Source organism: Oncorhynchus kisutch, linkage group LG11 (genome assembly GCF_002021735.2).
Source record: "Oncorhynchus kisutch isolate 150728-3 linkage group LG11, Okis_V2, whole genome shotgun sequence".
In the NCBI taxonomy this organism is placed as follows: domain Eukaryota; kingdom Metazoa; phylum Chordata; class Actinopteri; order Salmoniformes; family Salmonidae; genus Oncorhynchus; species Oncorhynchus kisutch.
In genome coordinates this window covers 56624898-56650174 of record NC_034184.2, presented here as the reverse complement: position 1 = coordinate 56650174, position 25277 = coordinate 56624898, and the positions used below count along the sequence as shown (strand labels likewise).

General features: G+C 41.9%; 1 protein-coding gene across 1 annotated transcript in view; it reads left to right on the top strand.

Moving 5' to 3' along the window:
• Nucleotides 1-21890, top strand: part of LOC109875886 (E3 ubiquitin-protein ligase RNF152-like) — a 116497-nt gene extending 94607 nt beyond the window's left edge. The window contains exon 2 of the mRNA XM_020468326.2: nucleotides 17221-21890. Within this exon, the coding sequence (XP_020323915.1) occupies nucleotides 17697-18338 (642 nt within the window). The 5' untranslated portion in view covers nucleotides 17221-17696 and the 3' untranslated portion in view covers nucleotides 18339-21890. The remainder of the gene's footprint in view (nucleotides 1-17220) is intronic.
• Nucleotides 21891-25277: the final 3387 nt, after the last annotated feature.

Sequence of the window (25277 nt, the reverse complement as noted above, 5' to 3'; positions counted from 1 at the left end):
AACTCTATATAGGGTGCCATTTGGGACGTAGACCTTAACTCTATTATTTGGGTGGGTGGCTGTTGATTGGTTTGTAAATTGTCAAATTTTAAGTCAATAATATCTATGGGTGGTTAACTTTACATATTTGGAGTCTCTGTAGTTGGTACACACAGCATGGATTATAACTTTAGTAGCTAGCTACCTCTGCACCAGTTTAACAACATGAGGATCTGTTATGAGAGAGCAAGAAACTTCATTGGACGGGCATTTGAACATTGAATTGTTATTCATTATTTTGGCAGATATTTCTTCTAGAACGTAAACTTTCATGTGCTTTAATAACAAATGTGTATGCCATCTGTAAATACGTAAGAATAGAATTGCCTAGTTGGTTTAGCCACGGAAAAAGTCAGGAACCTTCCCACTAACTACGATTGGCTGATATAATGGATTGGCTCTACATTCTGAGAGATGAGTTCTGATTGGTCTACCATGTCTATAACATGAGCAGCTCAATATGCGTAGACAATCCTTTCTACCGCTGCTTTTTTTAAAGCATTGCTGCTGCTCTCAACAACATTGCTGCCCAGAATTTAGCAGGTGCTATCGACAAAGATCAGTGTGAAAAAGTTGTGATGGACTACATTCTGCGTAAGGTCAGTGTGAACAGGAATGACTAGACACATCAACGGGCCAAACAAGTTGTAGCTAGCTTCTAACCAAACAGAAAAGAAAACCATTTGCATTTCTAGTTATAGCCTAATGATAACTTGCTAGCTAACATTGAATGTAGTTGCTTAGCTTTAGCTACCTGCAGATTCATTCTCTGGCATTTCATGGTGGGTAGCTATGAAAATCTGTTTGTACTGTAGCTGTGGTTTAGGATTATGGGTCATTGTTTAGCTAACTAGCTAGATGTCTAAACAAAAGACTCCACTTTGCAAGATAATTATTACATGACCCATCAAGTTAGCCAGGTGTGTCTGGGGGTGAATACTGCCATCTATTGTATTTCATTATGTGTACATATCTAGACAATAGTGACCCATCCTCTTAGCTAGATGTGGCTGGGGTTGTGGTTATAGCATTTCTTTCTTTCCCGTGACCAATCAAAACTGTCTGGGTAAGCATCTAATAATTATGAAATATATTTTATCTGGATACTTTCAAAGTCAGATCAGGATATAGGGGACAGCTACAAATACCTAGGTGTCTGGTTAGACTGTAAACTCTCCTTCCAGACTCACATCAAACATCTCCAATCCAAAGTTAAATCTAGAATTGGCTTCCTATTTCGCAACAAAGCATCCTTCACTCATGCTGCCAAACATACCCTCGTAAAACTGACCATCCTACCGATCGTCGACTTCGGCGATGTAATTTACAAAATAGCCTCCAATACCCTATTCAATAAATTGGATGCATTCTGTCACAGTGCCATCCGTTTTGCCACCAAAGCCCCATATACTACCCACCACTGCGACCTGTACGCTCTCGTTGGCAGGCCCTCGCTTCATACTCGTCGCCAAACCCACTGGCTCCAGGTCATCTACAAGACCCTGCTAGGTAAAGTCCCCCCTTATCTCAGCTCGCTGGTCACCATAGCAGCACCCACCTGTATCACGCGCTCCAGCAGGTATATCTCTCTGGTCACCCCCAAAACCAATTCCTCATTTAGCCGCCTCTCCTTCCACTTATTTCCCTGACTAGCTTTAAGCACCAGCTGTCAGAGCAGTTCACATATTACAGCACCTGTACATAGCCTATCTATAATTTAGCCCAAACAACTACCTCTTCCCCTACTGTATTTATTTATTTATTTTGCTCATTTGCACCCCATTATTTCTACTTTGCACATTCTTCCACTGCAAATCTACCATTCCAGTGTTTTACTTGCTATATTGTATTTACTTCGCCACCATGGCTTTTTTTTGCCTTTACCTCCCTTATCTCACCTCATTTGTTCACATTGTATATAAACTTTTTTTTTCTACTGTATTACTGACTGTATGTTTGTTTTACTCCATGTGTAACTCTGTGTTGTTGTATGTGTCGAACTGCTTTGGTTTATCTTGGCCAGGTCACAATTATAAATGAGAACTTGTTCTCAACTTGCCTACCTGGTTAACTAAAGGTGAAATAAAATACAAATATATAAATAAATAAATATAAGCCAAGGACAATATAAAGTCTGTTTTTTCCCTTATTGTAGGCTACTACTTAAACCGCTGTTACTCTTAATCGTTGTCTTTTTACTACACTACCTTACTCACTCTGTTTATCAAATGGCTTCACATGTGAATCCTTAGAGAGTGTCACGCCCTGACCTTAGTTTACTTTTGTTTTCTTTATTATTTTGGTCATGTCAGGTTGTGACGAGGGTGGTATGTGTGTTTTAGTCTTGTCTAGGGTTTTTTGTAATTCTTTGGGGGTTTTGTATATCTAGGTATATGTAGGTCTATGGTGGCCTGAATTGGTTCCCAATCAGAGACAGCTGTTTATCGTTGTCTCTCATTGGTGATCCTATTTAGGTTGCCATTTCCATTTTGGTTTTGTGGGTTATTGTCTATGTGTAGTTGTATGTCAGCAGTCGTGTTATATAGCTTCACGTTCGTTTTGTTATTAAGTTTAGTGTTCTTTGTTTAATAAAGAAGAATGTATTCATATCACGCTGCGCCTTGGTCTCATCAATACGACGAACATGACAGAGATGGGTGGGGCTAAGGTGTGAATGATGCTGAAAAGGTGGAGACAAAAAAAGAGCTCTCTGGTAGGTGTACCAAAACATTCAAAGGCCATTTTCTCAAAAGTCGGGTTTCAAGTTTAGCAACTTTCAAAGCAGAATTACTTTCCCATTGTTCCTCAACTAGAGTGTATGATATAGCATTTTGTAAGTCTCTACTTTTATCCAATGAAAAAAAAATCTCCATCTCAAATTCTGCTACCTACAGTGCATTCAGAAAGTATTCAGGCCTCTTGACTTTATCCACATTTTGTTACATTACAGCCTTATTCTAAAATCTATTAAATTGTTTTTCCCCCCTCAATCTACACACACTACCCCATAAAAACATTTTTTTTTTGCAAAGCTAATCAACAAACTACTGAAATATCACATTTACATAAGTATTCAGAGCCTTTACTCAGTACTTTGTTGAAGCACGTTTGGCAGTGATTACAGCCTCGAGTCTTCTTAGGTATGATGCTTTAAGCTTGGCACACCTGTATTTGGGGAGTTTGTCCCGTTCTTCTCTGCACATCCTCTCAATCTCTGTCAGGTTTTCAATCTCTGTCAGGTTTGAAGGATCAAGGATCTCTCTCTATACTTTTTTCCATTCATCTTTCCCTCGATCCTGACTAGTCTCCCAGTCCCTGCCTCTTAAAAACATCCCCACAGCATAATGCTGCCACCACCATGCTTTACTGCTTTACCGTAGGGATGGTGCCAGGTTTCCTCCAAACGTGACACTTGGCAATCAGGCCAATGAGTTCAATTTTGATTTCATTAGACCACAGAATCTTGTTTCTCATGGTCTGAGAGTTGTCTTGACTTAACAGTCATCAGATTAATGAAAGTAATTTATTGAATCAACTAACTATGTTTATTTGTTACCCGATTTAAATGAATCATGTAACAATTACCTCATTAGGATTTTGGGGCACCACGAGAGCGGTTGTTTGAATATTTTACCATCTCCCGAATTAAACTCTAAAGGTCTTTACCTATCACACCCATAAAACAGTCAAGGTTAAATCATAACCTCTTATAATATCATCATTCTGAACAATCACAACCTTCTTGGAACTGCAAAAATCCCAGCCTTACTCATATTTCAGTACTACACAAATTGGTTTAATTATTTATTTACTAGCTAACTAAAAAATAACACAGAATAAACACACACTTAATACATGAGGAAAAGGTTCCTAGCGTACTGACAAAATATGATGGCATGTTACACAATGACATGGAGAGAGAGAAAAACAGAAATAGAGACTTATCATTGATACATTTTAGAAACTATTCTCACATTAATAATATACTTTGCACACAAACCACCCCCCATTTGAAGTAAGAAATCATTAATGTATTTACGTACTGTGAAAATATTGTACAATCCAGGAGTGAAAAGCTCTTACAGACTTCCCCAGAAAGACTCACAGTTGTAATCGCTAGTGATTAACATGTATTGACTCAGGGGGTTGAATACTAATGTAATCAAGATATGTTAGTGTTTTATTTTTCACAAATGTTTTACATGACAGAGTATTTTGTGTAGATCCTTGAAAAAGGGTGTGTGAATACTTTCTGAAGGCAATGTATTTGACCTGATTGTTGTAGCGAACGTCCTCTACTTTCATCATACGTGTTGAATAAGCTTGATACCTCTGGCAATGTTATTTCAAAGATTATTTTCAACAGCAAACCAGTTTGACCCACTGACTGTTTTACACTGGAGAGATACTCGAAGGCTTAAGAGTTGTAGCGCAGATGTGTTCCTGTTACTGTGGTTATAATGACAATGTAGCTGGTGTTGATCTTGAGAAGGTGAAAAGAAACAGTTTCAGGGCTGGCAAGTCAAATGAACAATATTCTCTGATATATTCTCTCTCTCGCATACATCTCTACACCAAGCCACATTTGTGACGACACTCAAGTATCTTCCAATGTTAGATCTCCATGTCTCCCTCTGTTTCTAGATATCATCAGTTTGACTGATGGAGTGAGGAAAGCTTTGCCTTTCGGTAGTGTAGAATCTAGTGTGTTAAGTAAATATGTTTTAAAGGCGTGTGTGTTTGAAGACTATAGTGTGTGTTTGTGTGTGTTTGAAGACCGTCTAATGGCGGCGGCCATCAAAAATAAATGGATAGATCAAGTTTTAGTAGAATATAAAGTGGTGTGTGTATAAGCGTTAGTAGAACATCAAGTGTCCTCTCACGCTGTAGTGCTGTGCTGCTCGAGTTAAGAAAGTCAAGCTGTCTCTTTCAGTGTGTGCAAGTTTGCATGTGCACACACACTGACATTCCGGGGACTTGTCAGGACATTCTGGTCGTGATAATGTAGGAAAACATGTACAAAAAAAAACACACACACTCCTGCTGCGTTACCTGTCGATGTGTGAATGATCTCATTCTCAGTCCCGAGTGGTGTGTGTAAAGTACCAGCTGGTTAACAGCAGGATGTGTTATTTCAAATAGGCACGTTCTTCTCTCCCCTGCAACTCATCCCCAGGTTATTGCTGTAAAATATGTTTTTTTTTCTGTCAATGTACCTGGTAAACTGATGGTTAGTCAACAACTCTAAGGGGCGCCCTGTAAAATCTTTTTATTTGATTTGATTTTTTTACTACAAATGACATTTATTGGTAACACTTTACATTAAGTTTCCCCTATTAGTATGTAATTAACACAGTGAATACTGAGTTAACAACATAGTAGTTACACTATATAATTACATGGCAATAGGGTTGTTGCGGATTCAGTTATTACACAATTGGAACAAGGAATGTGTAATTACACATTAACTTGCTGAAGGTTATTCCACGTGTGTAACTACTAATGTTATTACACATTTTTTTGTTCCAATATGTAACTAATGTTTTGTAATTACACGTTTGAAAGTCACCTGTGATTACCATGTTAATAACGCTAACCTGTAATACCAGGGTTGATAAACAGGCTATTGTAACAAGGCACACCCAGTCATTAACAGGTAATTTTCAATTTGTGTATTTCTATGTTATGAATGAAGTGTAATGTGAGAACAATGTAGTTACATAGAATTTACTTGTAATTCTCATATATCTACTCAGGAGCAAGTAACTTAATGTAAAGTGAAACCACTATGTAGTTGCAATGTTAGCCTATTGACTTTGCAGACAATAGGCTAACCAGGAGAAATTGGGAGACAGGAGAACATTAGGTGTAACCATTTTAGGTACATTGTACTTACAATGTACTACTCTTCAACAACCAACTTTGTAATTACAATGTTGTTACAAGGGATATACTGTACATGTATTTACAATGTACTTAACCAGGAGCAACCAACTTAATGTAAGTGAAGTGACATTTTAATTACTTTGTAATTACAATGTAACAACCTTTGCAACAATAGGCTAACCAGGAAAAATAAGGAGACAGTAGAATATTTTTCAGTTTGACTTTTTAATGGATTTGAAAAATTTATATAAAAAAATGTATATTTAAACCATTCAAATTCAATTCCACATTTCAGACTATATCGGCCTAAGCATATGGGTGTTTGAATGAATCATCGCTTTAGAAAGCGTTGTCCATTTTGAGCCCAAGCTATAAAAAAAACTGAATTAAAATAATGATTGTGCTATTATACAAAACGTAGCGTACCGCATATTATGCATGGCAGAAGAACACTTCAAATCTGATTTAACATTGTCTTTGGTACATAATTGGTCTAGCTCCAAAACTAAACAAATTATATTAATTACCATTGAATGTGGACTGTATTATTATGCATACAGAATAGACTGGTTACCTTATACTAAGCTCCAAACGTTTTATCCATGAGTCTGGTATAAGGTATGCGCCTAGGGCCTAGGCAATGCAATTGATTGCGCAGGGCGGCATACAGAGTTAGCCTACAATTATAGTGAATTTGTTTTTCATTTCAAATAGCCTAGTAAGAGGGCATTTTTTATATTTTCATCATGAATAGGCTGACACATTACCTTTAGCTACAGAATATCTCTCCACCATGTGTTTCCACCTCCTCCCCTCTCTCCTTCATTACTTTCTCAAGAGCGCAGAGAGAGGGGCTGTCCGATATGTTTTGTTGTGAAAACATCTTACTATTGATGTTCCCTGACCAGATTTCACTTGGTTTCCAAAAGTAATCACTGGGTAAGCTGCAGGAACAGGGTTGGACAGACCATGGCATGCAGAGGTTGGCTGTAATATCACCAGTTGTGCAGCAAGAGGATGCATGCTCCTAAAACCGTGGTTGATGTGTGGAGTGAGATAACCGGAGTAGCTACATGGCATGAGAACCGGAGGGAAAGTGGCTTTCGATGACACATTTTTTCTGTTCCTGCCCATTTGAAAATGGGCCATTCTGAATCAAAACTAATTTGACATATTAGTAAAGACAAGATTAAATTGAGAATAGTCTGATGGGTGTAAATCAACCCTGTCTTTCAAGGATAATTTGTAAAAATCCAAATAACTTCACAGATCTTCAATGTGAAGGATTTAAACTCTGTTTCCCATGCTTGTTCAATGAATCATAAATAATTAATGAACATGCACCTGTGGAACAGTCGTTAAGACACTAACAGCTTACAGACGGTAGGCAATTAAGGTCACAGTTATGAAAATGTAGGACACTAAAGAGGCCTTTCTATGCCCAGGGTCCCTGCTCATCTGCATGAATATGCCTTAGGCATGCTGCAAGGAGGCATGAGGACTGCAGATGTGGCCAGGGCAATAAATTGCAATGTCCATACTGTGAGACACCTAAGACAGCGCTACAGGGAGACAGGACGGACAGCTGATCGTCCTTGCAGTGGCAGACCACGTGTAACAACGCCTGCACATGATCGGTACATCCGAACATCGCACCTGCGGTACAGGTACAGGATTGCAACAACAACTGCCCGAGCTACTCCAGGAACGCACAATCCCTCAATCATTGCTCAAACTGTCCTCAATAGGCTGAGAGAGGCTGGACTGAGGGCTTGTAGGCCTGTTGTAAGGAAGGTCCTCACCAGACATCAACGGCAACAATGTTGACCATAGGCAAACCCGCTGGACCAGACAGGACTGGCAATAAGTGCTCGTCTCACCAGGGGTGATGGTCGGATTCGCGTTTATCATCGAAGGAATGAGCGTTACACCAAGGCCTGTACTCTGGAGCAGGATCGATTTGGAGGTGGAGGATCCATCATGGTCTGGGGCGGTGTGTCAAAGCATCATCGGACTGAGCTTGTTGTCATTGCAGGCAATCTCAACGCTGTGTGTTACAGGGAATACATCCTCCTCCCTCATGTGGTACCCTTCCTGCAGGCTCATCCTGACACGACACTCCAGCATGACACCAGCCATACTGCTCGTTCTGTGTGTGATTTCCTGCAAGACAGAAATGTCAGTGTTCTGCCATGGCCAGCGAATAACCCGCAACTCAATCCCATTGAGCATGTCTGGGACCTGTTGGATCGGAGGGTGAGGGCCATTCTATCCAGAAATGTCCGGGAACTTGCAGGTGTCTTGGTGGAAGAGTGGGGTAACATCTCACAGCAAGAACTGGCAAATCTGGTGCAGTCCATGAGGAGGAGATGCACTGCAGTACTTAATGCAGCTGGTGGTCACACCAGATACTGACTATTACTTTTGACCCCCCCATTGTTCTGGGACAAATTATTCCATATCTGGTAGTCGCATGTCTGTGGAACTTGTTCAGTTTATGTCTCAGTTGTTGAATTTTGTTATGTTCATACAAATATTTACACATGTTAAGTTTGCTGAAAATAATTGCAGTTGACAGTGAGAGGACATTTCTTTTTTTGCTGAGTTTATGATCGCTTGATGAGAAACAGCGTGTGCAGCCTGAGGAAAGGAACAGAGCGCAATCTTTTTTTGCAACTTTCTCAAATCATAATTCAGCTCATATATGTTTTGATTTCTAAGACATAAGGTTTGTATTATTCACAATGAAAGTTTCCAAATAACTCGAAATCTAGCGTATAGGACCTGTTTCAAATGATCACTTTTATGCATAACATAGCTACTTCATATGTGCATGCACACGCTCTTGAATAGGAAAAATATCCTTTCTATTTTTTTCAGCTAAATTCAATTACTATAAAATAATTTAATATAAAATAATGGCACTGGACTTATACACATATTTTCTGCTAAATGAACAAGCCAGCCTGTGGCATGGCGCATAGCCAGATAACATACAGTAGGCCAACGCATATTCTGTTCTTCTGAAATACATTGTCTTCATATCATAATGTTTCTTTAGACCTGCCTAAAATAAATGATGTCAGGCCTCCCGGGTGGCGCAGTGGTCTAGGGCACTAGACTACCGCACCACCCAGGAGACCACTAGAGACCCTGGTGGTAGCTACTATCTTGTCTCATCGCTACAACTCCCGTACGGGCTCAGGAGAGACGAAGGTTGAAAGTCATGCTTCCTCCGATACACAACCCAACCAAGCCACACTGCTTCTTAACACAGCGCGCATCCAACCCGGAAGCCAGCCGCACCAATGTGTCGGAGGAAACACTGTGCACCTGGCAACCTTGGTTAGCGCGCACTGCGCCCGGCCCGCCACAGGAGTCGCTGGTGCACGATAGGACAAGGATATCCCTACCGGCCAACCCCTCCCTAACCCGGACGACGCTAGGCCAATTGTGCGCCGCCCCACGGACCTCCCGGTCGTGTCCGGTTACGGCCTGGGCGCGAACCCAGAGTCTCTGGTGGCACAACTGGCACTGCAGGACAGCGCCCTTAACCACTGCGCCACCCGGGAGGCCCATGGCGCATTCTAGAAGGGCAAGGGAGGGAGTCAAATCCAGACTCATTGCATAGAAGAAACAAACATTTGTGAGCGTGGAGTTTGGCCAGAGCAATGAGTCTGGGTAGCAAGGCTTATCTTTTACTAAATTGTATTTAATTATAGAATGGATTCATGCCATTGAATATAGAAGATAGAGACATTGTATCATCAGTTGGATCTGGTTAGATATTACTATAATATTGATTGCTTGCAAGCCATGACGGACATCAAGCAAAGGATACTAAACCTGGATAGGTGGATATAAGCTTCTTATTTCACATTGAATTAACAACATTAAGGCGGGATTCAATCGAACAGCTATACACCTGTTAAAGACAATGTTCCCATGGTTATGGAGACTGCATGCATACATCCGCTAGTGCTGAGTGATTAACTACAATTTCATTTTCGGGGGGGGTTACTAAACAACAACTTGGTTTTGTTTTTGTCCCGGCTCCGGGTACACTTTTACGCCTGCTACGTTAGGTTAAGTACACACAGACTGTATAGAACGCATTAGAGAGACATGTATACAACATGACGAGAAGGATAAAGACAGTTCATGGAAGTATGCCTTATCTCCTTTGAAGAACTAGTAAAATATGTTTGTCAGGCAGCCCTGAGGCATGCTTAGGCAGGCTAGCCTAGCTAAATAGGATGACTAAAGACAGTACATTATAGGGAGCACAGAGATAACTTTAGATGGTCTGGTTGGCTGCTACTGCCTGAGCAGAGATGAGATGATGACTGAAGCCCTTTCCTGCAGAATGACTAAAGTGCCCTCTAGTGTCCTCATGGGTGGAATATTATTAATATTTTTCATAATTTCATAATTAATAAACATGATTTATTTTGAACCAATGAAATTCTGGTGTTTCTATGTCAAATGGTTTTGTTATATTTCTGTCTTGTGTGATCTATTTAAAGTGTAATATTGGGAGGCAAACGCAATATGTAATACATGGTACAAGTGTATTTTCTTTAAACCCGTAAGTAACCATGTTTGTGAGGTGTATACTTTTATTTCAAAGTAGATTTGTTTAATTAAGACCAAGGAACACTCTGTGTGACCCTGATTTAGCCCACTGCAGTTAAAGGTTAAGGAATTAAAAATAATAAAAGTGATCAAATAAAATAAATAAAAATATTTTTCTGTGGAAGTCTACTCAATGTTGATCTGACAATGGAATATTTTCAATGTTTTGGCAATTGAATGTTCGCAATTTTCAGCTGTAGAATTTCCATCAAAAAGCTCTAAAGTCATTGTAATGTCATTCTTCTTTTTAAAAAAATCGAATCGACCTCAAAAAGCACTAATAGCTCAGCTAATATCCACTCAATTGGAAATTCATACATGATAATATACTACAGTTTACTATACAATTACTACAGTACTTACTATAGAATTAAACTGTAGTATACTGTAGAATATGATAATACACACTATATTATCCCTCGATCATGTGTAGTACTGACAATAGAACAGTGGCGATTTTAGCCTGTAAATCTTGTTGGAGCGAAATAAATTACGTTTTATGTATGCCATCAAAGCCACTACACAACACAACACTAAACAATACATGAATTGCTGTCTTTAGTCCACAAAAACACTACAGTGAATAAATACTACAGTAAATTCCGCAAAAACACTACAGTATTTATACATTTACAAGGTAAGCATTTCCTTTGTGTGGACAGCACTGTTATGATAAAATTGTTTATCCTCAGAAAGACCACATTCTCAAATGATTAACGCCACATTATTTATTATTTTTCTATGGACATTTCTATGGAAATTTAGCCAGCTGAGACATTCAATTAATAATATGGCTCTATTGTTATGTCTAGTCTGTCCAGTTTTCCACCGGGGTGTGTTCATAAGAAAGGAAAGGTAGCCAAGAAACTTGTCAACCTACTCAAGAGATTTATGGTCACCTCCCTCTCCACCTCCCTCTCCAGGACACACACACATACTTCTCTGCCTCTTCAGCTGTTTCACTGATGTATCCCAGAGGTAGTGGAGTGTGTATATGTTGGTCACACTCATGTGGGTGTGTGGGCCAGAGCCCATATAGTACCGATGCCTGGCAGGCTCTCGTACTGCTGATGGAGACTCTGTGTGTGTGTGTGTGTGCTGATGGAGACTGGCTCCTCAAGCTGGAAATTGGCATAATGTGTCCTACAGCGGTCTGCTGCACAGGCCTCTATCAGGGATTCCATCTGTCCTGGACACACACAAACACCTTTCATAATCGAGATGCGTGTGATGTATAAGAAAAATGGAGTGGAATTGAGATTAATTGTTGAGTGGAGGATTAACATAGGAGTGAGTGTGGAGCGAAAAAGTGCTTGATAACTCAGACAACGGTTTTGTCCTAGACCTAGCCTCATGCCATGTAATGTCAACTAACCTCCTAGTTTCAATGTACAGAGAGTAAGAGCTTGTGAATCTCAGCCAGAGTTTTTAATCTTTGTACCTGTAAGTAAGTGGCCACTCGTGTGTTAAGTTGTTCACACCTCAAGGCACTTTACACATATGGGGCCAAGCTCCCTGCCATCCAGGACCTCTATACCAGGCGGTGTCAGAAGGCGGCCCTAAAAATTGACAGACTCCAGCCACCCAAGTCATAGACTGTTCTCTCTGCTACCTGACAGAAAGCGATACCGATGCACGTCTGGAACCAACAGGACCCTGAACAGCTTTTAAACCCAAGCCAAAAGACTGCTAAATATACTGAACAAAATATAAAGTGTTAGTCCCATGTTTTATGAGCTGAAATAAAAGATCCCAGAAATGTTCCATACACACAAAAAACATATTTCTCTCAAATGTTCTGCACAAATTTGTTTACATCCTTGTTAGTGAGGATTTTTACTTTGCCAAGATAATCCATCCACCAGACAGGTGTGGCATATCAAGAAGCTAATTAAACAGCATGAACATTACAGATGTACACTTTGTGCTGAGGAAAATAAAAGGCCACTCTATAATGTGCAGTTTTGTGACACAACACAATGCCACCGATGTCTCAAGTTTGTGGGAGTGTGCAATTGTAATGCTGACTGCAGGAATGTTCACCAGAGCTGTTGCCAGATAACTGAAAGTTAAATTCTTTACCATAAGCTGCCTCCAGCATCATTTTAGAGAATTTAGCATTACATCCAACCGGACTAAAAACCGCAGACCACGTGTAACCACACCAGCCCAGGACCTTCACATCTGGCTTATTCGCCTGCAGTATCGTATGAGACCAGACAACTGATGAAACTGAGGAGCATTTATGTCTGTAATAAAGCCCTTTTGTGGGTAAAAACTCATTCTGATTGGCCGGGCCTGGCTCCCAAGTGGGTGGGCCTATGCCCTCCCAGGCCCACCCTTGGCTGTGCCCCTGCTTTGTCATGTGAAATCCATAGATTAGTGCCAAATGCATTTATTTAAACTGACTGATTTCCTTATATGAACTGTAACTCTGTGAAATCTTGAAATTGTCGCATGTTGCGTTTATATTTTTGTTAACCAAATAGCTACCCAGACTATTTAACCATCTGCATTGATAGTCCTTTTTTGCACTGTTTTTTTGTCTCATCACATACGCTGCTGCTACTGGTTATCATCTGTCACTTTATTCCTAGTTATATGTACTGTATAAATGTACCTCAATTACCTCGTACCCCTGCACATCAACTCAGTACTGGTACCCTGCGTATATGGCTAAGTTATTGTTATTCATTTTGTATTCATTGTTACGTCTTTTACTTTTCTATTTCGCAATTTTCTTTCTCTCTGCATTGTTAGGAGGGCCCGTAAGTAAGCGTTTCACTGTTAGTCTACACCTGTTTGTTTACGAAGCATTTGACGAATAAGGGAAATAGGGAAATAGTGTGCCATTTTGGATTCAAACTTGGTCCTCTCTTTCTGAAGGTAATAGGCGTTAACCTGGGTTTCTTTTTCCATCCTCTCCTCTCTTCTTTTGTCTTCCTCCCCTGCTACATTCCTCACCTCCCTCTCTGACTTGCTCCAACAAGTTTATCATTTTTGAGAATGTGTGTGTGTGTGTGTGTGTCCCTGGTTATTTTCAGCAGCTGTCAGTGAGGAGGAGTGAATGTTCTCCCTCTGCTGATTGTCCTTGCTGTGGAGCGAGACAGGGGAGACTGGAGGGACAGAGAGTGTGTTTGTGTGTTACAGCCCCTCTCTGCTGAGGGAGTGTGTCTGTCCTTTCAGATGGTCCCAGGGGCCCAGAAGGGCTGTGAAGAAGGGACAGGGTGCACGAGTAGGGCACTCACCATCATTACTAAATCATATTCCCTTCCTTGCACAGTCATATGATATGATGGACCAAACCTTGACTGATACTAAGACTTTTTAAAATTCATTCACAGTTGCTTTTGAGGGTTTTCTAGAGGATGTTTAACAGTGAAGTGTGTTCTCTCCCACACTAGGTGTAATGTGAAAATGAGTCACAGAACTATAATGTCAGAGAAAGGGAGCGAGAGCTAGGGTAAATAACAGAGAATAGAGGGGAGATGGAAGTGGATGAAGGAGGTAAAGAGAGAAGAGTGGAAGAGTGGGTGTATAGGAATATTGAATCACAAAGAATTTCTGCCAGATCAAAGCTAATCCTTATTTTAGGAAGGGTTTTTACTAATATCCCTGGCTGTCTTACCCCTCAAAGGCAGGGCTTTCTTTGTCTTTCTCTCTTCTTCTCTATCAGTCTCTCCGCCCTCTCTCTCATCCCCTTCAACTTTAAAATTACAGATTTTTCTGCATTTGACTTGACTTTGACATGGTGGTAGAGAACGCAGAATGATTCAGAGAAACTAGGTCACACGGATAGTGAGGAGAGAAGCGGGTATCGCGTCAGGACCAACTCAGAAAGATGCATTTTGCCTGGGAAGGGAGAGAGGAAAAGAGGGGGGGATGCTAACCACTCCAAATGGGTTGTGTTAACAATGGATTTAGCATCCTAACAAGTCAGACACCTTTGTATCCCAAATGGCACCCTATTCCCTAACTAGTGCACTACTTTTGACCAGGGCCCATAGGGAATGGGATGCCATTTGGGACACAACGGTCTTTTCCACATGGACGTCTTCACAATGGCTGCAAGTCGATTACAACGTGGGAACAAACAGGTGTAAGAGCTGAGGGGTTTAACTTGACAAGCTGAGGGGTTTAACTTGACAAGATCTAATTTGCCAATACTGTTGACATGACTGTAGAGCTCTCCAACCTCATTCCTGGACAGCTACCATCCTGTAGGTTTTCATTCCTAACACGATAGGAACGTATTTCCTCCAACGTTATAATGAAAAGGTGCCTCTCGGTCCCAAACCACAAGTTTTCTGGAGACTTGTGGGAGGAGTGCTGATGAAGTCTCCCGCTGTATGTGCTTTCGGTAGCCTGATTGTGTCCAGACTGAGGAGAAGTCCGCACACAATACATCCCTGACCATCTCATGAAGTGATTATTTTTTTTTTTACCTTTATTTTACTAGGCAAGTCAGTTAAGAACAAATTCTTATTTTCAATGACGGCCTAGGAACAGTGGGTTAACTGCCTGTTCAGGGGCAGAACGACAGATTTGTACCTTGTCAGCTTGGGGATTAGAACTTGCAACCTTTTGGGTCCTAGTCCAACGCTCTAACCACTAGGCTAGAGCGTAGAGCGTTGGCTGATCATGAAGTGATCAGCCAGATCTGAACACAATCAGACCACAAAGCGATGTTTGTGCATCTAGACCCTTCTTTTCAATGCAATATTTGTTTTCTGATAGCAGAAGTTACATGTAAGGCTCAAGTGTAGACACTAAGTTATTAAGACATGTGGCTAATACCGTACAAGCTACAGTGTCCCTATAAGGCTTAGAGATGGAAGAGGAAAGACAAATCTCAATTTATTTTGAGTCCAAACCTCATTTCACACTCCCAACTCACAGGAAAATAAAGCGTAGGAAGAGATCCTCATTAGCATTTTAACAGCAATATTTTGACAGAACCTAATCATCTATCTGCAATGTACATGGATTAACTAACATGGCTGATATGATTATGCAAGATGAAGTGTGGGAGTAAGAAAAACCAAAACAAACTTTCACAGAGCCTGTGCAAACAGATCACAACATTTCCTTTGCAACTTTGGGCGTTCACTCTAACATTTCAAGTCCTCCATGAAAGCAGGCTGCTAAGAGAAGGACAAACTAATTTCCTTTCATGGAGGACTGGTTTGAATTCTGAGGATGACCACACAAATTATTTTCACCATGAGCAAAATCTATTGGTTTTCAATCCAAAGTTGCAAAGAAATGTTCTGATCTGTTTAATAGACACTTAAGAGCCCAAGCAAAATGGATGAAAAAGTGGTGGTATAGCAGCAACAGCGGCATCTAGTGATCAAAAACTGAGACTTTGTTTTGGTAAATAATGCAGACGACTTCAATGACTCATTTCTCTGAACAGTGGGGGAAAAAAACATCAGATTCACAGGGAATACATTACATAGTATAAAGTAGCAATTCTCCAAGCTACATCTTTATAATACTTGTCAAGCATAGAGAACTGACACTGTATACTGGTTGTTGAGGTGGGATTGCCGTGGGGCTTGGGGGATCTGTGGGTTGCTTTTGACAAATGTTTTGTATTCCTCATGCCTTACTCATTGGTAGGATGAAGTCTGTTCCATATCCGATGTTGGGTACTATATTTATTTAATATTATCTGAATCCTGTAAACTAAAATGGCCAATTTGGGTGCAATCAATTAGCTATATTTCCCTGAAATCAATTCAAATGTAAACAAAATAATGTCTCAGAAATGCCAATCTTACCTGTTTCTAAGTACAGGAACGATTTCAGAACAATTTGAGATGGTGGGTGTCATGGCTTGCTGAAATGACATGGAATGAATCACTTGGGGCTCCGGGTGGCACAGTGGTCTAAGGCACTGCATCTCAGTGCTTGATGCATCACCCTGGTTTGAATCAAGTTGGTATCACAACCAGCCGTGATTGGGAGTCCTAATCACAATTCACCCAGTGTTGTGTGTGTGTGTGGTGTGTGTGGCGCTACCCAGGGGGAAATGAGGGAGACAAAGGCTGCCTGTTAAATGGCACCCTATTCCCCCATAAGTCTCTGGTCAAAAGTAGTGCACTATATTTGGAATAGGGTGCTATTTGGGGGACACACAAAGCCAACATGCTCCTGCTCTCACACACACTTTTATTAGATTTTTTTATTTCACCTTTATTTGACAAGGTAGGCCAGTTGAGAACAAGTTCTCATTTACAACTGCGACCTGGCCAAGATAAAGCAAAGCAGTGCGACAAAAACAACACACATAAACAAGCGTACAGTCAAGAACACAATAGAAAAATCTATGTACAGTTGTGCAAATGTAGAAGATTAGGGAGGTAAGGCAATAAATAGGCCATAGAGGCGAAATAATTACAATTTAGCATTAATACTGGAGTGATAGATGTGCAGATGATGATGTTCAAGTAGAGATACAGGGGTGCAAAAGAGCAAGAAGATAAATAACAATATGGGGATGAGGTAGTTTTTGTGTGCTATTTACAGATTGGCTGTGTACAGGTACATTGATCGGTAAGCTGCTCTAACAGCTGATGATTAACAGCTTGAACCCTCTCTGACTCGTGGTCCTCTTCAGCCATTAATGCTGCTGTCTTCTCTCTTGTTTCACAGATGAACCACCATGTGACCTTGATCGTCCTGTGACATCACACCGACACTGAGACGGCGGGTGGGTGGAAGGACACACATGGAGGGACGCAGAGCAGAGCACAGAGATGAGAGCACAAGAGAGGCTACATACTTAAACAGCGCAGCTTTGCTGTGAGGAGGATTCAAGCACCTTGTAGAGGATCTTGATACCATTTGGATTTCTGCTAATACAGTCAAATAATAAGAGACGTTTTTCTTTGTCATCTTGGTTTGTGTTGCAGTAGTCAAAAACACCAGCATTTTACAACAAAGGGTCCCAAGCACCTTTTCATTTGTTTACGCAAGAGGATAAGAGTTGAGCACGTTCTCGCCTTCTTCTGAAACTAGCCTTGTGAAGTCAGCCTATTCTGTTTATAGTAAGTGAAACGAAACGTGAGCGCAACGATCAGTCTGCTCGACCAGGCTATCAAGGACCCATAATAACAATCCATAACATAATGGAGACTCTGTCTCTCTCGCAGGACTCCATCTTGGAGTGTCAGATCTGTTTTAACTACTACAGCCCGCGGCGGAGGCCCAAGCTGCTGGACTGCAGACACACGTGCTGCTCCGTGTGCCTGACCCAGATGAGGTCCAGCCAGAAAGAGATCCGATGCCCCTGGTGCCGCGGCGTCACCAAACTCCCCGCCGGCTTTTCCGTATCCCAGCTCCCCGACGACCCCGACATCATCACAGTTATCGCCATTCCGCACGCCTCCGAACACACGCCGGTCTTTATCCGCCTACCTAGCAACGGCTGCTACATGCTGCCCCTGCCTGTCGCCAAGGACAGGGCACTGTTACCCGGCGAACTGGGCTGCCGGTTCTTGCCAGGTGGCAGTGGGCAGCAGAAGGTGGATGTGGCGGTGGTGGCTATGCCTGAGTTGCAGCCCCTGGGTCTGGGGATGAGTCTCGAAGGCCTGGAGGAGACAGAGAGAAGGGGAGTCGGGGGAGGTGGTGGTGGAGGGGGGAAGGGCTCCACGTGGTCCGGGGTGTGTACAGTGATCCTGGTAGCCTGCGTCCTGCTCTTTCTCCTGGGAATCGTGCTCCACAACATGTCCTGTATCTCTAAACGCTTTACTGTCATCTCCTGCGGCTGAAGGGACGGGCCAGAAGGCATGTCAATTAACATGCCTCTCCCACCCCCTACTGTGGCTCCACCCCTCCTCAGCCAGGACTATGACGAGAATAAGGGATTTTACACATATCAGGGGTGGCCAAGGAAACTGCCGACAGACACACAGAGAGTGAGACAACCAGGACAACCACGAACAAACTAGGGAAAGAATCTTGCCTCCAATTGTTGACTTGGAGTTATTCTGGATACAAACACTCTCTCCCTCTGATTTGGGGTACCCTATGGACCTGGGGCCAATGGTAATTCACCATGGCCGATCTGTCCTGGTCTGTTTCTTTCTGTGGTCAGTAGAGTTACTTCAGTCAGTGATCATGTTGTTTAGCTAAGTGTCAGTACTGAGTACATATCTCCAGCTGGAGCTGCAATATACAGTGTTAGGACCTTTTGGCAGACCTGGGATCAAATACTTTAACAATCTTTTCAAAACCTTTAAGGGATTGCTTGAGTCTGTCTGGAGTGACAGGTGGGCAGGGTTTGGCGTTTTGGGGACTTTTCTATTGGTTTATTAAGCCGGGAAAGTTTAAAAGGGCACAGATGTATATTAAATGGATTTTTCAAGTAATTGAAACCCAGATCTGCTTCTAGGCTGCTTTTGTCTTTGCTGCGATTTAGCAGTGTATAAATTAGCTATGTACAGTCCACCAAACCACCGTTGCTCATAAAGGGACTGCATAAAGGGACTGAACAATCAATACTGGTGGTGGTGGTTCACTGTGGTTGTGTCCCAAATGGCACCCTATTCCTCATATAGTTCTCTATTTTGACCAGGTCCTATAGGGCTCTGGTCAAACATAGTGCACTTGAAAAACAAGTATTTCGCTGCATCTTCGATAACATCTGCAAATCTGTGTTTTTTTATTTGATATTGAGAATAGGGTGCCATTTGGGAAGCAAGCCTGTGTTTCTTATTTTCTCAGAATCACTCTAACGTTCTGAAAACAGTGTTTACTTACTGTTGCTCCAATATGTAATGCAGTACTGTATGTATGTATGTATGTGTTTGTATTTTGATCAATAATGTGTTAAACACAAAAACAGGGAAATATGTGATTGTGTGTTGTGCTATATACATATAAACCAGCCTATATTTGACAGAAAGCACACACTACATGTATTCAGTAGCCAGCCAGCCTAAAGTAATAATGATTAAGTTACTGTTGAGTATTACAATTAATTGCCTAACCCCGATACCCTTCACTGAGAACAGATGGTCATTGCTTTTAATATTGAACTCTCTCCCTAAGTCCCAAATGGCACCCTCTTCCCTATATAGTGCACTACTTTTGACCAGTCAAAGGTAGTGCACTATATAGGGAACAGGGTGCCATTTAGGATGCATCCTATGACTTTGACCTGGTTATCACGAGTGCCCATACACTCTCTCTCTACTATCAATCTCCCTTTAGGTTAATACTATATTTGATGTTTGTATGGGGGGTGTTGGTTCACAGTGAGGTGGAGTGTGGGTACTGGGAGGGGTTAGGAGTGGGCGGGCGGGCGGGTGGGGAGTCCCCATCTTAATGCTAATTGCATTGATTTCTGAACCGTTTTAAATACTTTCTCTTCTATGCCGGTGTTTCTCTTCTGTTGTGTTTCAAATGGCATACCATTCCCTGTATAGTGCACTACTTTCAACCGGGGCCGGTAGTGCCCTGATCAAAGTAGTGCACTATATAGGGAATAGGGTGCAATGTGGGACACATCCATGTCTTTGTTGTTGTTGCCAAAATGATTGTGATCCAGTTTCTACTGTATTAAAGCAATTGAGTGTAAACACCAACAAACAAACAGGGTGAACTATTTTGTATAGCAGCCATGTACAGAATGATTGTATTTATCCTTGTTGTCCTACTTTCTATTTGTGCTCTACATGTTTACTTCTGTCTGTCTGTAATAGTAGCCTGGTCTAGAATCAACTCTTATTGCAGCAGGTTAGAACCCTTGGTGGACAGTGTTTGGTAAAGATGTGGTTGGACTGGTCTAAAATCAGTGCTAAAGACAGTGGGTTATTTAGGCACCTTGTTAGGTTTCCAAAATTCCAGTAACTTTCCTAATTTTTCAAGAAATCCTGGTTGGAACCAATCACAGCCAGAGAAAGAGGAGGTTGTAGAAATGAGAGATTTCAGTTGTTGTGGGATTGGCTGTTTAGCTCTTACCTAGGGATAATTGCACTGGGTTTCTAGGCTAGCTATTAAACTGAGATTGTGCCATCTCACTTACTGACTGGCTTCCAATTTGAGTCCAATATGGAGTTACATTAGTGCCAAACATAGTAGCAGCCCAGGATTTCTGTTTGATGTTTAGAGGGGAAGGATAGAGAAAGTGTATGTGCCAAATGGCACCCTATTCCCTTTAAAGTGCACTACTTTTTTCCAGGGCCTCAAAGTGCACTATATAGGGGATATGGTGCCGTTTGGGATGCAGGCATAGAGGTCATGCAGAGGTTCCATCATGGCCGTTGGTGGCCTCGGCATCTCCCTGCGATACACAGTAAGTGGTAGCTCAATAGCTGACAACTTTTTTTTCACTTATCGTAACAGACATCTTGAGGTGGTGCATATGAGTCAGCAAAGGGGCAATTGATTGTCAGCTATTGATTAACTGATCTAACGATACATAAGCCGCCCTGAGTATTGTTATATTAGACAAACACTGAAGATGTATTGAAAATGCTATAAATGTATGGTGCCAGTAAACCAGACTACTTAAATTAGTTACACTAGTTACATTGTCTGTAGATAGATACCGCAGTAAACAGCATAAACAGTACCCACTGGGCATATACTAGTTGAATTGATGTTGTTTGAATCAACGTGGAAAACTGATTTGATTTGAAAATTTTTTTTTTTTTTTTTAAATCCAACTTTTAACCTAAATCCAATGACCTGGTGACATTTTTTGTTGATTTCACGTTGAATTTACCAAATGTAAATCAAAACTAGATGTTGAACTAATATGGACCCAACTCAAGGCCTCACACCCAGCCAGGCTTTGGTTTGGTTCCCAAATTGCTACCTATTCCCTATATAGTGCTGTACTTTTGGGTGTCTGTCTCCATCATAGCTAGCCCCTTATCTGAAGGTCTAATGGCCAAAGAATTTCTTTAGGTCAGTGGTGGCTGTTGAGGGGAGGATGGCTCTTAGATTGGAATGTTACCTTTCCATGTATTCCATTCCAGCCATTGCAATGGGCCCGTCGTCGGGTTTAAAGTGGCACCAGCCACCACTGCTTTAGATCAGTGTTGTTTGATGTAATAATACATACAGCCAGTAAAATGACTTGAACCAATTGACTCAATGTGTTGGAAATCCATGTTGTACTGCCAATAGATCCATTGTTGAAAGATGCAATGCATGATGCTTGGATGGAGTTAGTAGAGGTTGTGGTCTCATATGCAAATGAAGGTAAAGAGGAATATCAAATAATATACACTGCTCAAAAAAATAAAGGGAACGCTAAAATAACACATCCTAGATCTGAATGAACGAAATATTCTTATTATATACTTTTTTCTTTACATAGTTGAATGTGCTGACAACAAAATCAACAAAATTATCAATGGAAATCAAATGTATCAACCCATGGAGGTCTGGATTTGGAGTCACACTCAAAATTAAAGTGGAAAACCACATTACAGGCTGATTCAACTTTGATGTAATATCCTTAAAACAAGTCAAAATGAGGGTCAGTAGTGTGTGTGGCCTCCAAGTGCCTGTATGACCTCCCTATAACTCCTGGGCATTCTCCTGATGAGGTGGTGGATGGTCTCCTGAGGCATCTCCTCCCAGACCTGGACTAAAGCATCCGCCAACTCCTGGACAGTCTGTGATGGAGCGAAACATGATGTCCCAGATGTGCTCAATTGGATTCAGGTCTGGGGAACGGGCGGGCCAGTCCATAGCATCAATGCCTTCCTCTTGCAGGAACTGCTGACACACTCCAGCCACATGAGGTCTAGCATTGTCTTGCATTAGGAGGAACCCAGGGCTAACCGCACCAGCATATGGTCTCACAAGGGGTCTGAGGATCTCATCTCGGTACCTAATGGCAGTCAGGCTACCTCTGGCGAGCACATGGAGGGCTGTGCAGCCCCCCAAAGAAATGCCACCCCACACCATGACTGACCCACCGCCAAACCGGTCATGCTGGAGGATGTTGCAGGCAGCAGAATGTTCTCCACGGCGTCTCCAAACTGTCACATGTGCTCAGTGTGAACCTGCTTTGTGAAGAACACAGGGCGCCAGTGGCGAATTTGCCAATCTTGGTGTTCTCTGGCAAATGCCAAACGTCCTGCACGGTGTTGGGCTGTAAGCACAACCCCCACCTGTGGACGTCGGGCCCTCATACCACCCTCATGGAGTCTGTTTCTGACCGTTTGAGCAGACACATGCACATTTTTGGCCTGCTGGAGGTCATTTTACAGGGCTCTGGCAGTGCTCCTCCTTGCACAAAGGCGGAGGTAGCGGTCCTGCTGCTGGGTTGTTGCCCTCCTACGGCCTCTTCCACGTCTCCTGATGTACTGGCCTGTCTCCTGGTAGCACCTCCATGCTCTGGACACTATGCTGACAGACACAGCAAACCTTCTTGCCACAGCTCACATTGATGTGCCATCCTGGATGAGCTGCAGTACCTGAGCCACTTGTGTGGGTTGTAGACTCCGTCTCATGCTACCACTAGAGTCAAAGCACCGCCAGCATTCAAAAGTGACCAAAACATCAGCCAGGAAGCATAGGAACTGAGAAGTGGTCTGTGGTCACCACCTGCAGAACCACTCCTTTATTGGGGGTGTCTTGCTAATTGCCTATAATTTCCACCTGTTGTCTATTCCATTTGCACAACAGCATGTGAAATTTATTGTCAATCAGTTTTGCTTCCTAAGTGGACAGTTTGATTTCACAGAAGTGTGATTGTGTTGTTTAAGTGTTCCCTTTATTTTTTGAGCAGTGTAGTTATAAAAGGTGTCTGTACACAATGTTTGATGAAGCATTAGAGTGGGGATTTTTGGACTGCGTCCCTGAGTAGGACGTGTGTCCCAAATTGCACCCCATTTCTTATATAGTGCAATACCTTTGACCAGAGCACTATGAACCCTGGTCAAAAGTAGTGCACTATATAGGGAAGAGGGTGCCAATTAGGACCCAACGATGGATACATTTTCTCACCTTTCTATCCCTAGAACACCTGTACTGTATGATTATGAGAGAGGGAAGGAGACTTAGGGTTGTCAGTCTGCTTGTGTGTTTGTCAATCAGTGATGTACATTTCCTATAGTAGTTTCTGTCCGGGTTGACAGAAAAACACAGCTGTTTCAGTGATCTATTAAATAAACCTGTGAAATTAACCAGCACTCTGTCTTATTTATTTTTTCAACAACTATTTGTTATTTTAAATCAATTAATACTCTTAAGAATAACAGGCCCAGCAGCCTAGTTAGTTGGGTTTTGGGGCACAGAGTTGAACAGCAGACAGAGAAGCGTGAAGAAATATTATGGTTTTACTTACAGTGCTTGTAAAAGCCCACAGTGCAAATTTGATGGTGAAGACATTTTCAGTCTAGGTATTCAAGACAAAATAAATAGTTGAAGGTCAAGTTTGCTAACTACCTCTCTCAAAGAGTGCAGTATATAATGTCAGAACATCTGCTGTCTCAGCCACTGCCTGTCACCAAGGGTGTACCAGAAGGCTCGATCCTAGGCCCCACACTCTTCTCAACTTACATCAACAACATAGCTCAGGCAGTAGGAAGCTCTCTCATCAATTTATATGCAGATTAAACAGTCTTATGCTCAGCTGGCCCCTCCCTCAGATGTTGTGTTAAATACTCTACGACAAAGCTTTCTTAGTGTTTAACAAGCTTTCTCTGCCCTTAACCTTGTTCTGAAACCTCCAAAACAAAGGTCATGTGGTTTGGTAAGACAAATGCCCCTCTCCCCACAGGTGTGATTACTACCTCTGAGGATTTAGAGCTTGAGGTAGTCACCATATACAAGTACTTGGGAGTATGGCTAGACGGTACACTGTCCTTCTCTCGGCACATATCAAAGCTGCAGGCTAAAGTTAAATCTCGACTTGGTTTCCTCTATCGTAATTGCTCCTCTTTCACCCCAGCTACCAAACTAACACTGATTCAGATGACCATCCTACCCATGCTAGATTATGGAGACATAATTTATAGATCGGCAGGTAAGGGTGCTCTCGAGCGGCTAGATGTTCTTTACCATTTGGCCATCAAATTTGCCACCAATGTTCCTTATAGGACACATCACTGCACTCTATACACTTCTGTAAACTGGTGATCTCTGTATGCCCAACGCAAGACCCACTGGTTGATGCTCATTTATAAAGCCCTCTTAGGCCTCACTCCCCCCTATCTGAGATATCTACTGCAGCCTTCATTCTCCACGTATAACACCCATTCTGCCAGTCACATTCTGTTAAAAGTCCCCAAAGAATTTGCTCTTAACTGACTTGCCTAGTTAAATAAAGGTAAAAAAAAGTTTTGACAAACAGACATTGACAAACAGACAGGGCAATAGGCTACAAAGACTAGGCTACTTACTGTAGCAACCTAACAAAAATGACTAGCAAATGCGAAAGACTAGCATACAAAAAGATGATGCCGACGGAGAAGGGCGACATGTTACAAGTTCCAACTCAACTTAGCTATTTAGTGACATTTATCATGTTTATCTTTACTTTTTTTGTACAGAAAGTTCATATTATTATCACATATGATCGGCAAGCACTCTGGAAATCAGATCGACAGCTACTAACCTCAATTTTGACTTCAAATACGACTTCAACTCCGACTCGGCTGTTCCGCTGTTCATACCGGGACTTATTCATTTGTTAAATGGGCTACCGAAACGCTGCAGGAATACACGAAGGAGACGAGGTGGAA